The sequence below is a fragment of the Oncorhynchus gorbuscha genome, linkage group LG05 (genome assembly GCF_021184085.1).
Source record: "Oncorhynchus gorbuscha isolate QuinsamMale2020 ecotype Even-year linkage group LG05, OgorEven_v1.0, whole genome shotgun sequence".
NCBI classification, from domain to species: domain Eukaryota; kingdom Metazoa; phylum Chordata; class Actinopteri; order Salmoniformes; family Salmonidae; genus Oncorhynchus; species Oncorhynchus gorbuscha.
Genome location: NC_060177.1, coordinates 93,945,748 through 93,965,144, shown reverse-complemented (window position 1 = coordinate 93,965,144; position 19,397 = coordinate 93,945,748). Strand labels below are relative to the sequence as shown.

Genomic DNA, 19,397 nt, shown 5'->3' with positions numbered 1-19,397 from the left:
ACCAGATCAATGTGGAGCTATATACAGGAAGTACCAGATCAATGTGGAGCTATATACAGGAATACCAGATTAATGTGGAGCTATATACAGGAAGTACCAGATCAATGTGGAGCTATATACAGGAAGTACCAGATTAATGTAAAGCTATATACAGGAAGTACCAGATTAATGTAGAGCTATATACAGGAAGTACCAGATTAATGTAGAGCTATATACAGGAAGTACCAGATTAATGTTGAGCTATATACAGGAAGTACCAGATTCAATGTGGAGCTATATACAGGAAGTACCAGTACCAGATCTAATGTGGAGCTATATACAGGAAGTACCAGTACCAGTCAATGTGGAGCTATATACAGGAAGTACCAGTGTGTATATCAATGTGGAGCTATATACAGGAATATAGAGTGTTAATGTGTGCTATATACAGGAAGTGAGATTAATGTAGTGAGCTATATACAGGAAGTACCAGATAATGTGGAGCTATATACAGGAATACCAGATTAATGTAGAGCTATATACAGGAAGTACCAGATTAATGTGTGTATATACAGGAAGTACCAGATTAATGTAGAGCTATATACAGGAAGTACCAGATTAATGTAGAGCTATATACAGGAATACCAGATTAATGTAGAGCTATATACAGGAAGTGTGTATTAAGTGTGTATATATAGGAAGTATAGATAATGTGTAGCTATATACAGGAAGTACCAGATTAATGTAGTGAGTGTGCTATATACAGGAAGTACCAGATTAATGTAGAGCTATATACAGGAATACCAGATTAATGTGTGAGCTATATACAGGAGTACCAGATTAATGTGAGCTATATACAGGAAGTACCAGATTAATGTAGAGCTATATACAGGAAGTACCAGATATATAATGTGAGCTATATACAGGAAGTACCAGATCAATGTGGAGCTATAAATAAAGGAAGTAAACCAGTTCAATGTTTGAGCTAAATAAACAAACAGGAAGTACCAGATCAATGTGGAGCTATATACAGGAAGTAAACCAGATTCATGTAGTTTGAGCTAAATACAGGAAGTACCAGTTTGACCATTAAATAAACAAACAGTTCAGGCTATATACAGGAAATAACAAACAGATCAATGTTTGAGCTAAATACAGGAAGTTCCAGATAGTTTGACCATTAGCTATAAACAGGAAGTACCAGATTAATGTGAGCTATATACAGGAAGTTCAGATTAAACTATATACAGGAAGTAGAGTGGAGCTATATACAGGAATTCACATACAGTTGAAAGTGGAAGTTATATACAGGAAATAAAACCAGATCAATGTTAACAGCTATATTTTGGAAGTACCAGACATCAATTTGGAGCTATATACAGGAATTTTTCCAACAATTGTTTACCAGATCAATTATTGGAGCTATATACAGGAAGTACCAGATTCAATGTGGAAGCTATATACAGGAAGTACCAGATTAATGTATATAGCTATATACAGGAAGTACCAGATTAATGTGGAGCTATATACAGGAAGTACCAGATTAATGTGGAGCTATATACAGGAAGTACCAGATTAATGTAGAGCTATATACAGGAAGTACCAGATTAATGTGGAGCTATATACAGGAAGTACCACATTGTCTCTGTAGCCGGTATACAGGAATAGCCTCCAGATTAATGTAGAGCTATATACAGGAATGACCAGATCAATGTACTGGTAGCTATATACAGGAAGTACCAGATCAATGTAGCTATATACAGGAAGTACCAGATCAATGTGGAGCTATATACAGGAAGTACCAGTACCAGATCAATGTGGAGCTATATACAGGAAGTACCAGTACCAGATCAATGTGGAGCTATATACAGGGAGTACCAGATCAATGTGGAGCTATATACAGGAAGTACCAGATTAATGTAAAGCTATATACAGGAAGTACCAGATTAATGTGAGCTATATACAGGAAGTACCATTATAAAGCTATATACAGGAAGTACCAGATCAATGTGACTCTATACAGGAAGTACCAGTATATAGCCTCCACATTGACTCTGTACAGGAACCCCAGTACCATAGCCTCCAATTGAGCTATATACAGGGAGTACCAGATCAATGTGGAGCTATATACAGGGAGTACCAGTACCAGATCAATGTGGAGCTATATACAGGGAGTACCAGATTAATGTAGAGCTATATACAGGAAGTACCAGATTAATGTGGAGCTATATACAGGAAGTACCAGTACCAGATCAACGTAGAGCTATATACAGGAATGACCAGATCAATGTAGAGCTATATACAGGAAGTACCAGATTAATGTGGAGCTATATACAGGAAGTACCAGATTAATGTGGAGCTATATACAGGAAGTACGAGATTAATGTAGAGCTATATACAGGAAGTACCAGATCAATGTAGAGCTATATACAGGAATGACCAGATCAATGTAGATCTATATACAGGAAGTACCAGATCAATGTGGAGCTATATACAGGAAGTACCAGTACCAGATCTATATATACCCCCTGTATATAGCCTCCACATTGACTCTGTACCAGTACCCCCTGTATATAGCCTCCACATTGACTCTGTACTGGTACCCCCTGTATATAGCCTCCACATTGACTCTGTACCGGTACCCCCTGTATATAGCCTCCACATTGACTCTGTACCGGTACCCCCTGTATATAGCCTCCACATTGACTCTGTATCGGTACCCCCTGTATATAGCCTCCACATTGACTCTGTACTGGTACCCCCTGTATATATCCTTTGCTTTTTATTTTACTGCCACTGTTTAATTATTTGTTACTTTTCGTCACGAGTCCTCTCCTTGTTTCGGTCCCCGTCGCCGGTCTTCTAGCCGTCATCGATCCACTTTTCATTTTCCATTTGTTTTGTCTTGTTTTTCCTCACACCTGGTTTCAATTCCCTCAATCATTTGTTGTGTATTTAACCCTCTGTTCCCCCCATGTCTTTGTGTGGGATTGTTTATTGTAAGTGCACGTGTTGTTTGGTGCCCGACGGGTTTTTGTACCCAATTATTCTTGTTATTTTTGATGCTGTGGGTTTTGCTATTAAACTGCTCCGGCTCCTGCGTCTGACTTCACTGCCACCGATTACACACCCTGTCACGCCCTGACCATAGAGAGCTGTTTATTCTCTAAGTTGATTACACACCCTGTCACGCCCTGACCATAGAGAGCTGTTTATTCTCTAAGTTGATTACACACCCTGTCACGCCCTGACCATAGAGAGCTCTTTATTCTCTAAGTTGATTAAGCACCCTGTCACGCCCTGACCATAGAGAGCTGTTTATTCTCTAAGTTGATTACACACCCTGTCACGCCCTGACCATAGAGAGCTGTTTATTCTCTAATTTGATTACCCACCCTGTCACGCCCTGACCATAGAGAGCTGTTTATTCTCTAAGTTGATTACACACCCTGTCACGCCCTGACCATAGAGAGCTGTTTATTCTCTAAGTTGATTAAGCACCCTGTCACGCCCTGACCATAGAGAGCTGTTTATTCTCTAAGTTGATTACCCACCCTGTCACGCCCTGACCATAGAGAGCTGTTTATTCTCTAAGTTGATTACACACCCTGTCACGCCCTGACCATAGAGAGCTGTTTATTCTCTAAGTTGATTACCCACCCTGTCACACCCTGACCATAGAGAGCTGTTTATTCTCTAAGTTGATTAAGCACCCTGTCACGCCCTGACCATAGAGAGCTGTTTATTCTCTAAGTTGATTACACACCCTGTCACGCCCTGACCATAGAGAGCTGTTTATTCTCTAAGTTGATTACGCACCCTGTCACGCCCTGACCATAGAGAGCTGTTTATTCTCTAAGTTGATTACACACCCTGTCACGCCCTGACCATAGAGAGCTGTTTATTCTCTAAGTTGATTACCCACCCTGTCACGCCCTGACCATAGAGAGCTGTTTATTCTCTAAGTTGATTACCCACCCTGTCACGCCCTGACCATAGAGAGCTGTTTATTCTCTAAGTTGATTACACACCCTGTCACGCCCTGACCATAGAGAGCTGTTTATTCTCTAAGTTGATTACACACCCTGTCACGCCCTGACCATAGAGAGCTGTTTATTCTCTAAGTTGATTACACACCCTGTCACGCCCTGACCATAGAGAGCTGTTTATTCTCTAAGTTGATTACCCACCCTGTCACGCCCTGACAATAGAGAGCTGTTTATTCTCTAAGTTGATTACACACCCTGTCACGCCCTGACCATAGAGAGCTGTTTATTCTCTAAGTTGATTACCCACCCTGTCACGCCCTGACCATAGAGAGCTGTTTATTCTCTAAGTTGATTACACACCCTGTCACGCCCTGACCATAGAGAGCTGTTTATTCTCTAAGTTGATTACACACCCTGTCACGCCCTGACCATAGAGAGCTGTTTATTCTCTAAGTTGATTACCCACCCTGTCACGCCCTGACCATAGAGAGCTGTTTATTCTCTAAGTTGATTACACACCCTGTCACGCCCTGACCATAGAGAGCTGTTTATTCTCTAAGTTGATTACCCACCCTGTCACGCCCTGACCATAGAGAGCTGTTTATTCTCTAAGTTGATTACACACCCTGTCACGCCCTGACCATAGAGAGCTGTTTATTCTCTAAGTTGATTACACACCCTGTCACGCCCTGACCATAGAGAGCTGTTTATTCTCTAAGTTGATTACCCACCCTGTCACGCCCTGACCATAGAGAGCTGTTTATTCTCTAAGTTGATTACCCACCCTGTCACGCCCTGACCATAGAGAGCTGTTTATTCTCTAAGTTGATTAAGCACCCTGTCACGCCCTGACCATAGAGAGCTGTTTAATCTCTAAGTTGATTAAGCACCCTGTCACGCCCTGACCATAGAGAGCTGTTTATTCTCTAAGTTGATTAAGCACACCCTGTCACGCCCTGACCATAGAGAGCTGTTTATTCTCTAAGTTGATTAAGCACCCTGTCACGCCCTGACCATAGAGAGCTGTTTATTCTCTAAGTTGATTACCCACCCTGTCACGCCCTGACCATAGAGAGCTGTTTATTCTCTAAGTTGATTACACACCCTGTCACGCCCTGACCATAGAGAGCTGTTTATTCTCTAAGTTGATTACACACCCTGTCACGCCCTGACCATAGAGAGCTGTTTATTCTCTAAGTTGATTACCCACCCTGTCACGCCCTGACCATAGAGAGCTGTTTATTCTCTAAGTTGATTAAGCACCCTGTCACGCCCTGACCATAGAGAGCTGTTTATTCTCTAAGTTGATTAAGCACCCTGTCACGCCCTGACCATAGAGAGCTGTTTATTCTCTAAGTTGATTAAGCACCCTGTCACGCCCTGACCATAGAGAGCTGTTTATTCTCTAAGTTGATTACCCACCCTGTCACGCCCTGACCATAGAGAGCTGTTTATTCTCTAAGTTGATTACGCACCCTGTCACGCCCTGACCATAGAGAGCTGTTTATTCTCTAAGTTGATTAAGCACCCTGTCACGCCCTGACCATAGAGAGCTGTTTATTCTCTAAGTTGATTAAGCACCCTGTCACACCCTGACCATAGAGAGCTGTTTATTCTCTAAGTTGATTACACACCCTGTCACGCCCTGACCATAGAGAGCTGTTTATTCTCTAAGTTGATTACCCACCCTGTCACGCCCTGACCATAGAGAGCTGTTTATTCTCTAAGTTGATTACGCACCCTGTCACGCCCTGACCATAGAGAGCTGTTTATTCTCTAAGTTGATTAAGCACCCTGTCACGCCCTGACCATAGAGAGCTGTTTATTCTCTAAGTTGATTAAGCACCCTGTCACGCCCTGACCATAGAGAGCTGTTTATTCTCTAAGTTGATTAAGCACCCTGTCACACCCTGACCATAGAGAGCTGTTTATTCTCTAAGTTGATTACCCACCCTGTCACGCCCTGACAATAGAGAGCTGTTTATTCTCTAAGTTGATTACACACCCTGTCACGCCCTGACCATAGAGAGCTGTTTATTCTCTAAGTTGATTACGCACCCTGTCACGCCCTGACCATAGAGAGCTGTTTATTCTCTAAGTTGATTAAGCACCCTGTCACGCCCTGACCATAGAGAGCTGTTTATTCTCTAAGTTGATTAAGCACCCTGTCACGCCCTGACCATAGAGAGCTGTTTATTCTCTAAGTTGATTACCCACCCTGTCACGCCCTGACCATAGAGAGCTGTTTATTCTCTAAGTTGATTACACACCCTGTCACGCCCTGACCATAGAGAGCTGTTTATTCTCTAAGTTGATTACCCACCCTGTCACGCCCTGACCATAGAGAGCTGTTTATTCTCTAAGTTGATTAAGCACCCTGTCACGCCCTGACCATAGAGAGCTGTTTATTCTCTAAGTTGATTAAGCACCCTGTCACGCCCTGACCATAGAGAGCTGTTTATTCTCTAAGTTGGTTGTATCGGGGTGTGATTTAGAGTGGGTTATCTCAGGGAATTGTATTTCTATGGGGGTCCTGATATGGTTCCCAATCAGAGGCAGCTGTTTATCGTTGTCTCTGATTGGGGATCATATTTAGGTAGCCATTTTCCCATTGTGCTTTGTGGGATCTTGTCTAGATATAGTTGCCAGTGAGCATTATTATTAGCGTCACGTTTCGGTTGTTCGTTTGGTTTTGTTCTTTGAAGTTTTAATTTCTATAATAAAGGATGGAAACATACCACGCTGCATCTTGGTCTACTCCTTATGACGAACGTCACACTTCCCTTACACTTTTAACACTTCTTTTCAAATTAAAACTTCTTTAAGCATTGTTGGTTAAGGGCTTGTAGTAAGTCGCTCTGGATAAGAGCGTCTGCTAAATGACTTAAATGTAAATGTAAGTAAGCATTTCACTAAGTTCTACACCTGTTGTATTCGGCGCATGTGACAAATACATTTAGATTCGATTTTATTTTATTTGAAATACACAACTCGAAGCAACCACATATTTACCCATGGAACACGTTCTGATTGGCCAGTGAGGGGCCAAGCCTCGACACACCCACAACATGTTGTGTTTCACCGCTTGCTACTGTGACCATAATTTTGGTTGTGAAAATAGCCAAAATATTTCTTACACACCCCCAAAACTATATTTCTTATCGCCAGCGTTTAGAAGTGCTTACCTGGTATCATAGTCTGTTGTGATATCTATATTGGAGTCAGGTTGTTGAGTGAATGGGATTCTAGTCTAACCTGTTTCCTCTGACCTCTAGGCATGCCTTCTAAGAGCCCCTCCCTCACAGTGAAGGCCAAACAGGCAGATGGCTCCTCCCTCAGCTGGACCATGAAGAGGTTCCTGGAGCCCGCCAGCAGGGTACGATACATTACACACAACAATCAATATATAAATCAATCGATCTATCAATACATGAACCAAATCAATCAATCGATCGATCACCAGTCAATGTCCATTCACTATGGTTAGGAATCACCAATGTTTTTGCAGCTGAATCACATTGGGTTGAGACAAGACCTTGACCTCAACTATTCTTCCTCTTCGGCAGAGTTCCTTTTGCTCTCAGACTCTCATTCGATTCATAGGATAAATGGGGTAGATGGAACACTCAAGGCTTTGAGAATGTAGGTGTTCCTCTTGCTTTAATGTAATCTCTCTCTTTCTGAGCAGCAAGGGTCTCTGAGTTCGGAGGCGGAGCTATCTCAGTACTTTTCCCAGGAAGTAACCAGTCATTCGTCGCTGTCGGAAACCACTGCGATGGGATCCAGTGATGACGACATGCTCCACCACAGGAGCTGTAACACCTCAGTAGACGACACCCCCGCCACTCAGCCACATGGTACAGTCCATTTCCCCTATTCCACATCCAAATAGTATATGAAAAAGAGTGCCACCAACTGGTAGTGGTCTCAGTAAGAGGTGCTGGTTTAGATCTAGGTACAACTGTCCTGGTTTATATCTAGGTACAACTGTCCTGGTTTAGATCTAGGTACAACTGTCCTGGTTTAGATCTAGCTACAACAGTCCTGGTTTAGATCTAGCTACAACAGTCCTGGTTTAGATCTAGGTACAACAGTCCTGGTTTAGATCTAGCTACAACAGTCCTGGTTTATATCTAGCTACAACAGTCCTGGTTTTAGATCTAGCTACAACAGTCCTGGTTTAGATCTAGCTACAACAGTCCTGGTTTAGATCTAGCTACAACAGTCCTGGTTTAGATCTAGCTACAACAGTCCAACACACACACACACACACACACACACACACACACACACACACACACACACACACACACACACACACACACACACACACACACACACACACACACACACACACACACACACACACACACACACACACACACACACACACACACGTTCACCCCACGGTGTGGTAAGGGCCCCTAGCAACCCCCTTAGCAATGGAGTGGCCAGGACCAGAGGTGAGATGATAGCCTCTGCTGGAGCTAGAGAATCCCCAAGTTAGTCTCTAACTGCCAGGACCAGAGGTGAGATGATAGCCTCTGCTGGGGCTAGAGAGTCCCCAAGGTAGTCTCTTAACTGCCAGGACCAGAGGTGAGATGGTAGCCTCTGCTGGGGCTAGAGATTCCCCAAGTTAGTCTCTTAACTGCCAGGACCAGAGGTGAGATGGTAGCCTCTGCTGGGGCTAGAGAGTCCCCAAGTTAGTCTCTTAACTGCCAGGACCAGAGAGAGGGTTTTTCTGCCGAACGGTTTACTAATGTTGTGTTATAGTATAGCGATAAGAACCATACATCAATCTAATCAGCAGCTGGGTAAACCAGCATTATGTTTTCCCCGATACCATTGATGTTCATGTCCAGTTTCACCTGACATCTCTGTCTCTGTCTTCCTCTGGTGGCAGGGTTAAAAGATGCCTCTGGTGTAGGAGTGGAGGTCAAAACAGATGATAAGGCTCCCGGTGTCCCGGTGTTGAACCGGCCAGTGGAGGCCACCCAGCGCCAGCCCAGCGTGTGTAGTCCTGGTAGCAGCTCCGTCCGCAGTCCACTGCTCCGACAGAGACGAGTCATCTGCCGTGACGATGAGGTCAGCGATGATGAAGATGCTGGTGAGGATATGATGGAGATACCGTGTTGGTCAAAAATGTTTTCTGTCTTTTATGAGACTTATTGGGATCAGCAAGTCAGTTCCTGTGCAATATCTGGATGTGTGTTAAACACTCTCCTCTGGTCCTGGCAGTTAAGAGACTAACTTGGGGACTCTCTAGCCCCAGCAAGTCAGCAAGTCAGTTCCTGTGTGTTAAACCCTCTCCTTTCATTCGCTCTCTCTTTCTCTCTCTCTCTCTATTTTTATTTGTCTAGTTACCCTGCCCTTCCGCCAGGTCGCTGGTCGTGTTACCGCCATGGAGGTGGTTGCTGACTCTGGCATCATGATCTCTACGTCATCAGTAGAGTTGGACGAAGAGAGTGAAGGCCCACATATCCTGCTTCATAGTAATTATCTGGAGTCACAGGAAGGGGTTGGTTTCGTTCCTTCCTCCGGCGCAGAATCACCCTTCATGCCTATCCGCCGGTCGGACCACCACCAGACCCCCGGGGGAGGAGGAGGGTCTTTCCCCACGACAGGCCCCAGTAGCCTGGGTGTGAGGATGGACCCTCAGGGCCCCCTGGAGCCCAAGCACTCCCCTAAGCTGGAACACAAAGCTGTGACACGCGTCAAGACTATGCTGAGCATCGAGACCCCGCCCATCCAGCCAACCAATCAGCAGAACCAGAACACCAAAGGAGAGGAGTGTCCGACCTCCTCATCCTCCCAGTCTCTGGCCCCTCAGCCTGGGGTAGCCTCCAGCCGCTCCCTGGGACGGCCTGGTTGTAACCCCAACCTCCTCTGTAAGAAGGGCGAGGCCTGCAGCGAGCTGGCGGGGGAGGAGCCAGCTCACTGCACCATCGACAAGGTGGTCCTGAGGAGGAGTGAGGAAGAGTCCTTCGGTCTGGACCTGGAGATCAGATCCTCTCCTCTGAAGGTGGTGATCACTGGATTGAGGCTTGGAGGAGCGGCCGAGAGAGTACGTTGTTTTTCCCGGCCTGGAATCCAAACTGTTATTTCACCATATCAGTTTTGGATTCCAGGCTAATGTCTACAGTACACAGACATCACAAATCGTCCATGTTAACACTGGTACCAGGAGTTAATTAAAAGACAATCAGCCAGGCAATATGTATCTAACTGCAGTACACTGATAAAATCAGCCAGACAATATTTATCTAACTGCAGTACACTGATCAAATCAGCCAGACAATATGTATCTAACTGCAGTACACTGATCAAATCAGCCAGACAATATGTATCTAACTGCAGTACACTGATAAAATCAGCCAGACAATATTTATCTAACTGCAGTACACTGATCAAATCAGCCAGACAATATGTATCTAACTGCAGTACACTGATAAAATCAGCCAGACAATATTTATCTAACTGCAGTACACTGATCAAATCAGCCAGACAATATGTATCTAACTGCAGTACACTGATAAAATCAGCCAGACAATATTTATCTAACTGCAGTACACTGATCAAATCAGCCAGACAATATGTATCTAACTGCAGTACACTGATAAAATCAGCCAGACAATATTTATCTAACTGCAGTACACTGATCAAATCAGCCAGACAATATGTATCTAACTGCAGTACACTGCTAAAATCAGCCAGACAATATTTATCTAACTGCAGTACACTGCTAAAATCAGCCAGACAATATGTATCTAACTGCAGTACACTGCTAAAATCAGCCAGACAATATGTATCTAACTGCAGTACACTGATAAAATCAGCCAGACAATATTTATCTAACTGCAGTACACTGATAAAATCAGCCAGACAATATGTATCTAACTGCAGTACACTGGTAAAATCAGCCAGACAATATGTATCTAACTGCAGTACACTGATAAAATCAGCCAGACAATATTTATCTAACTGCAGTACACTGATAAAATCAGCCAGACAATATTTATCTAACTGCTGATAAAATCAGCCAGACAATATTTATCTAACTGCTGATAAAATCAGCCAGACAATATGTATCTAACTGCAGTACACTGATAAAATCAGCCAGACAATATTTATCTAACTGCAGTACACTGATAAAATCAGCCAGACAATATTTATCTAACTGCAGTACACTGATAAAATCAGCCAGACAATATTTATCTAACTGCAGTACACTGATAAATTCAGCCAGTATACAATCGTACGTCCTCAATAAAACTATTAAGCTGGCCTCCTGTTCCTTGCCCTAAACGCCCTAATGTCTTCATCCTTCTTTACAAAACGTTGCTTTGTTTGATCCTCTCCACCGTCCCCTTTTTATGACCTCATACACGGTACCTTTTGAGATGTGACACTTTATGGCCTGGTTGCAGGAATCCCGGGGCAGGATGTGTGTGGGAGACGAGATCGTGTCGATTGGGGACACGCCCACGTGCTCCTCGTCCTATCACGACATCTGTGAGCTCATGCACAACCTTCCCGTGACCCTCGCGCTGGAGGTCAAGAGGCCCATGTCAGGTGAGTCTATGCGTCAGACCTGTGATTTGACGTTACACCTTCATGCGACCTGTCATGCGATGACATCATCTGTGTTATTAACAACATCTTTATAACTTACATTACACTAAAGCTTGAAACATTACAAATATTGACTTAACCCCAGATAGCATGAAAGGTGTTTTCATGCCAGTCAGTATTCTGACAGTGGGCATTATCTGTAATATCATGTTATGTCATGCCTATGACAGCATTATAACAACCAGGGCTCTTGAACGGTTTCCACCTGAATACTAACTAAAATAACGTAACAAATATTTTTTTAAACAACTGTCCAGCACTCATGAGCTCACCTGGAGTGATCAGAGACTCTCCACATCACCTGTGGTGTTGGAATAAAACGTACAAAATAACCTTCAGTTCTTTCTTCTTCCTTGAAGTAATCATTGATAATGCGCAAATTGATGGATGTAAGCAAGGCTGTGACCGTCACATAGCTCTCCACCTATCCAATCGATATCAGATCGACATCAAGACAAGGGAAGGGAGGAATAAAAGGAAGCTTATTATAATTATAAGGATAGATCACTTGAATGATAAAACCCTAGTTCGAATAAAACAAGATGAAACTTGACCATGAACTATCCCTATAAAGAATCCTTGACTACCGCCACTCACTAGTCACTAAGAGCACAGTCTGTCTTCCTGTTGCCCCTTCCATCCTCCCCTAATGCTGCCTTCCCTAAGACATAGGACCTCAGCAGTCTGCCCTCTGCTGGCAGAACCCTAACCCTGCACCCCAAAGGGAACAGCACGCTGCTGGCTTTGTATCCATGGTGACTATCCATTTATTTACCTCAGTAGTTGACCAGTAGTTGACCAGTAGTGACCAGTAGTAACCAGTAGTTGACCAGTAGTTGACCAAGGGTTGCAAAATTCCACTACCTTTCCCAAAATTCCCAGAAATCCTGGTTTGAGGATTCTGGATTTCCTGATTATTTCGTCCAGATTCCGGGAATTTTCCAACCAGGATTTCTAGGAAATCAGGGAATGCTAGGAACGTTGCCGGAATTGAACTAAACCTACCAGTAGTAGATCCGTAGAAGTTGGTAGAAGTCCCCGCGCTGCCACATGCCTTGTTAGCATGAGCTGACATTAGATCTTGCATAGCTGTTGTTCTTGTTGTTGTTATTGTTGTTGTTCTTGTTGTTGTTCTTGTTGTTGTTATTTGGTTGCTTATTGGTTACTGTCTTTCTGTAACCACACCGTTTTCGACGCGGTTGCCTCGGCACTCACAACAACAACAACAACTAACCTAATCTGAAGAAGAGTAGCCTAACGGTGTGTCCCTAATAATCTGTCTGTCTGCATGTGTGTCATTGTCTGCCTGTCTCTCTGTGGGAGGTGTGGAGATCAAACCACCCTCTTCTTTGTAAAGCATGACGCTATACAATAACAGTGTATTTGTCATCCATTGCATTCATAACTGTTTAACTTAATGCACAACAGACCAAGCCTGGAATCCAAATTGATGCTCTGTAAAACCATGGTGAGCACAGATTTCAGTCTGGTTTAACCAGGCTACAACAGACTTGCTTCTGCTGGGCTGTAAGACCGAACAAGGGGCTGCTGGTTCGATCCACAAAATCCTTTCCACATCAGATTTGAGGAATTTGTCATTTGATCCGAGAGCTTTTCCAAAGCCTTTTTAGATATTGGGAATCCAGGTCAGTGGAAATGCGCTGGCGTCAAAGGAATGTTGATTTGTAAAACAGATTCAGTATGTCAACTTACTTCCTGGTATGTCTGACGTTATTGGTGCATTCGGTCACGTGATTAGTATTATTGAATATGCCATTAAATACTGACGTCCCATTGCTCATTTCTCAACTCTCTCATGTCTGGTTCAAAGTGGCTTGATTACATGAGGTTGCTGAAATAAATGTCTCATTCAGTTGAAGAATGAAAGTACATTCTAGACAGAATGAGTATAGTACTTGTTATTTTATGTGAAGAGTTGATTTCAAAATATGTGCTTTGTTTTAACATGTTGCTAAATTGTACTTTAGTAAAATGTAATTACTAGAATAATGTTCTCCATGCTGTTTCTGTATGAATTACAGTGTTAGGCTTACTACACTGTAGGTATACAGTGTAGATATAAGAGCAATTTAACATTAAGTGTCACACAACTAAAACCTGACTGCCTCTGAAGTAATTCATTCATCTCGCCTCATTACAGCTGTAGATCGCCTGTCCAGCCTCATGATGTCATCGGGGAGTTGTGATGTCATGGGTCCCTCCAATGGGGGGGCTCCAAATCCAGGAAGTCCCTCCTCCTCCTCCTCCTCCTCCTCACTGACCAATCACAATCCCAAACCCACAACCCCAATCAACCACAACCACAGCAACGATATACCGGTCACCTACATTGATGACGTCATGACCAGACTAAGCTCATCCGATGTAAAGAGCTCTTCCAATACCCTCAAAGCCCCTTCAGAAGCACAACAAACTGAGACTATGGCCTGTAAGTCAGCTGTAGACAGCAAGGCCCTGCCAGAGAATGAGAAAAGCACGGTTCAGACTCCTCCAACATTGCCCAGTCAGTTGGACTTCTCTGTCTTGGACTCTGGAAAGAAATGCTGCCTCATGCCTGTGGGTAAAACATTCTTGAACAATTACTCCAGAAACTTTAGCAGTAATGTCACAGACGAGGGAATGAATGCTCTTTCAAATAGGGTGGAGAGACCCCCCGGTGCCTCTGCTGCCGATTCTAACTGCAACATGTACGACATGGTCGGCGACAGTGATTCGGAGAGCGAAGACAGCCGTGGCGCTGCCGGCGATAACAAACCGGCGAGCCGCAGTGTCGGCGCTGAGCCCCAGGACACGGATTCTGATGAGGAGGAAGTGGAGATTTGTTACAGTGAGGCCCAGCGGCCCAGCACTCTGAGTCAGGCAGCGCTGACTCACCTAACAGATGGGCCATTGTCTCCACAGCTTCATATCTCTATCTCTGGCTCTGACGGCAGCCACAGTACAAAGGAGACTAGGCCCTTTGATGTAACACTAGACTCTGCTGCTTCCTCCTCCTCCACTGTCACTACTACTTCAGCGGCCTCCCAGCAAAACGAAGACTGCTCTGTTGTAACAACCCAATCCAACCCCGATCAGAAACCATTCCCCTCACTGTCTCAGTGTCTGCCTGCCTCTGGCTCTCTATCCTCAGGTGCCTTTCTGGCTGTGGAGGCCAAAGGTTCCCCTTGCCAAGAAATGCCCTGCCAGTCTTCCAACGATACAGATTCTGTGCCCACTACAAGCCCTGCAGGGCCTTCAGAAAGTGGTGTCAACAGGGTTTGTGACACTGTTATAACACATCCAATAAAACCCGGCCATGCTCCTTCATTAAGCGTCTGCAGTACCCCCATTGCAGCGGCTAGCCACAACATCGCGCGACAGAGTCAGGAGAGGTCAGCCCGACTCCGTACAAACGTTTCACCGGCTGTGGCTTTAGGAAAACTATCTAACACACAATCGTCATCATCCCACTCAACGGTGGGGGAGGCAAATCCCTCCAACTATAGCAATGTCTGGTCAGGTGCATCTAAACCATTGTCAACATCGCTAACAACAAGAGACAGTCAGAGAGAGAAAGTTCCCTCGTCAATATCGCTGACAACAAGAGACAGGGAGAGAGAGAAAGTTCCCTCGTCAATATTGCTAACAACAAGAGACAGGGAGAGAGAGAAAGTTCCCTCGTCAATATCGCTGACAACAAGAGACAGGGAGAGAGAGAAAGTTCCCTCGTCAATATTGCTAACAACAAGAGACAGGGAGAGAGAGAAAGTTCCCTTGTCAATATCGCTAACAACAAGAGACAGGGAGAGAGAGAAAGTTCCCTCATCAACATCGCTAACAACAAGAGACAGTGAGAGAGAGAAAGTTCCCTCGTCAACATCGCTAACAACAAGAGACAGGGAGAGAGAGAAAGTTCCCTCATCAACATCGCTAACAACAAGAGACAGGGAGAGAGAGAAAGTTGCCTCATCAACATCGCTAACAACAAGAGACAGGGAGAGAGAGAAAGTTCCCTCGTCAACATCGCTAACAACAAGAGACAGGGAGAGAGAGAAAGTTCCCTTAACATCCCTGGACCTCAGGTTGGTCCAGAATAACCCTAATAGTCCCTCTCTCAGGACATCCGGTCCCAAATCAGTCAACAACATTTCAACAGACAGTCCTCTATCCAGCAGTAGCAGCAGGCTCAGAGTCAATGACAAAGTCCAGAAGACCAGCAGCACTGCACCCAAAATGAAGGGGCTCAACATCAAGAGTAAAACCAAACCCCTGGAGCAACTTTCCCCAAAACCATCCAGAGCAGAAAGTCCGTCGGTTCTGAGGAAAGCCAACAACACTTCTCCGCTCCAGTCCCCCAAACTGCAAGCCAAGAAGGTGGGCTCCCCCCTGCAAACCAGGAACGTGGATTCCCCTCTGCTTACCAGAAAGGCAGCCGTAACCAGCAGCCTAAAGAGTAAACAGCAAGACCGGAGCAGCAGTAGTAGCCCTGCCACGCCCGTAACAGATGGAGGCCAGGACAACCCCACAACCACTACTACACCAGAACCAATCAGCCAATCACAATCAACTACCAAGATAAAGGTAGAGGAGCAACGTCTACACAAAGAGGTGGAGCAAGGGATTTTGGCGGTGGCCAAGTCAAAAGAACGACCAGAGCCAGTCCAAACTACCCAGAGGACCTTCATTGAGGTGCGACTCTCATCCTCATCTCCCTCCTCCACGCCTACACCAGTTCTGGCACCAAAGGAAGTTGTGTATTCAAACGATTACTCAATTCCTCATACCAAAAATATTTCTCAACACAAGGATCAGGTCAATGGAAATCCAGTAGAGACCAGTCTATGGTCAGGAACCCCTACAACCCCTGGCTCGGTGTGTAATCTTGAAAAAGCCAACAACACTACCAGTGAATCAGCAGTGAACTCGATAGTCCTAGAATCCGTAGATGGGGTTCCTTTGCCTATGAGCAATGGTCCCATAGACATCTCTCACATGAACTGTAGTATAACAGAGACGGCTGAAACTGAGAGCCTCAAAGCAAACAAGTCCAAACTGAAGGCGATGGAGCGTCGTAGTTTCTCCACAGACAACAGCGTCTCAAGGGACCCAAACCCCTTCTCTGTCCGCCAGAGGATCAAGTCCTTTGAGAACCTGGCAAGCTTCGACAAGCCAGTGCTCAAATGCATCGACATCCAGTCCTTTGCTCAGTCCTATGCTCTGACGGCAACGTTGAAGCCGCCTCTCAACCGCAGACTGTCTGGCTACATGTCTGGATCGGTGAGCTCCATAGACTGTCGTTCGCTACGAAGGAGCTTCAGTTCGTGCATCGACAACTTCAACGCATTAACCCCCTTGACCCCAATGTCGCCTCAGCTTCGCAAGTCGCCGTCGAGCCTGACCCTCACAAACTTTGACCTGTTGACGCAAAGCTGCAGCACTAGCGAAGCTCCCCTCGGACATATCCAGGACAAACTTGGAGATGGAGAAAGTCCCAGAACCTCCCCAGGAGTTGTAACCCTAACCCCTCAGACGCCTCCGGTAATGCGGAGTCGCCAGGCCCGAGGTCATGCCAACCTGTCCCGGTCCAGACTGAGGGAGCTCAGGGCCCTTAGCATGCCCGACCTGGACAAGCTCTGCACCGATGACTTCTCCAGCGACCCAGGGACCAACGCCACCATTAAGACGTCGCTGGAGATACACCCGGCCAGGCCCACAGAGGTCGTTCAGAACCAAACAGGGGGCTGTTCCCCGCCTGCTAACCCCACCGGGGTGCACCCGACCAGGGCCAGCTGGGCGGGTGCCGGGGCCAGCCTGGACCCCATTCAGAGGAAAACCAACTGGCAACAGGCAGATATTCAGAACTGGTCCATCAGGTAAGTGCGAACACCAACCCTGTCTATACTATTTCTACAACAGGATTCAAATATACAATACGTAAATCCTCCAAAGGTTGTAGACAGACAGACACACAGAGACACACACACACTCACACAGACACACGAGTAAAGCAGTAGGTCACAGTCCATATTGGAAGGGTCTGTTTCCTCTGCAGTTTGACAGTGCTGGCTGGCTCTCCGGTGGAGCAGAGTAAGCTGCAGGCGGTCCTGGCCTCCGTGACCACCAAGACAGACGTGTTGGCACTGCTACAGGAGGCCAAGGCTCTCTCTGAGGTAACCGGTAACACACACCAACACACACACAACTTTGTCTAATGATTTGTTCCCTGCCATACACTCAGCCATACACTCAGCCATACACCCAGCCATACACTCAGCCGTACACTCAGCTGTACACTCAGCCGTACACTCAGCCGTACACTCAGCCATACACCCAGCCATACACTCAGCCATACACCCAGCCATACACCCAGCCATACACCCAGCCATACACCCAGCCATACACCCAGCCATACACCCAGCCATACACTCAGCCATAAAGTCAGCCATACACACAGCCATAAAGTCAACCATACACTCAGCCATACACTCAGCCATACACTCAGCCATACACTGACCCATAAAGTCAGCCATACACTCAGCCATACACTCAGCCATACACTCAGCCATACACTGACCCATAAAGTCAGCCATACACTCAGCCATAAAGTCAGCCATACACACAGCCATACACTCAGCCATACACTCAGCCATACACTCAGCCATAAAGTCAGCCATACACTCAGCCATACACTCAGCCATACACTCAGCCATACACTCACACTGCATATTGAACCCTTCATGCTTTCTCAAAGAAATCCCATATGATGCTGACAGGGCCCTTTCTCTTAACTCTCTCCTCCCTGTCTCTCCTCCCTGTCTCTCCTCCCTGTCTCTCCTCCCTGACCACCTGTCTCTCCTCCCTGTCTCTCCTCCCTGTCTCTCCTCCCTGTCTCTCCTCCCTGACCACCTGTCTCTCCTCCCTGTCTCTCCTCCCTGTCTCTCCTCCCTGTCTCTCCTCCCTGACCAGCTGTGGTGCTGGGCTACATGATTGAGTGACTCAGCTTTATGTAGATGCTGGGCTACATGATTGAGTGACTCAGCTTTATTATGGCGCTGTACAACGTGACCGTGTGTGTTTGAAAGAGTATTTTCCAGGAAGCAACAATTTGCTAACCTTCATTAGACAACTTTGTTCCAATATTTCTGTAGTTCATTGATATTTATTCCAATAGGAATTCATTATGGATCCATAACTAAATAAACAGGCATATTGAAAGAGTATTTTTTTATCATTATTTTATTAAAGAAAGCATAAAGATGCCCATTATTAGTTACATTGTTTTAGTTTGAATATGCAAACTGGCACTAAGAACAGCAGATACGTTTCCCTAGTCAGCGCCATTATTAGTGCAATGCCCCTTAAAATGTTGCTCTGTGCTACCCAGTGTGGCAGGATGTATTTGTTCAAAACTGTTTAACTATGGTCTTTTCTCTCTCTTTGATTCAAATGCTCACCACACTTCATTAATAAGGTAGTGACTGCCCATTACTGTACAGCTTATCCACTTATTAACCACCTAAGGTCTAAGGGGCTGGGTTTCTAATAAGCTAACATACGGAATTGTTTTAAGATGGTCATATGGAATTGTTTTAAGATGGTTGTATGGAATTGTTTTAAGATGGTCGTATGGAATTGTTTTAAGATGGTCATATGGAATTGTTTTAAGATGGTCGTATGGAATTGTTTTAAGATGGTTGTATGGAATTGTTTTAAGATGGTCGTATGGAATTGTTTTAAGATGGTCGTATGGAATTGTTTTAAGATGGTCATATGGAATTGTTTTAAGATGGTCATATG

At 45.1% G+C, this 19,397-nt stretch overlaps 1 protein-coding gene across 1 annotated transcript in view; it reads left to right on the top strand.

Annotated features, from left to right (window-relative positions):
• LOC124036674 (PDZ domain-containing protein 2-like) overlaps window positions 1–19,397 on the top strand; it is a 217,644-nt gene that overhangs the window by 185,808 nt on the left and 12,439 nt on the right. Inside the window, 7 exon segments of the mRNA XM_046351518.1 lie at window positions 7,244–7,344; window positions 7,657–7,825; window positions 8,872–9,075; window positions 9,329–10,032; window positions 11,396–11,540; window positions 13,762–17,473; window positions 17,653–17,770. Coding sequence (XP_046207474.1) covers window positions 7,244–7,344; window positions 7,657–7,825; window positions 8,872–9,075; window positions 9,329–10,032; window positions 11,396–11,540; window positions 13,762–17,473; window positions 17,653–17,770 — 5,153 coding nt within the window.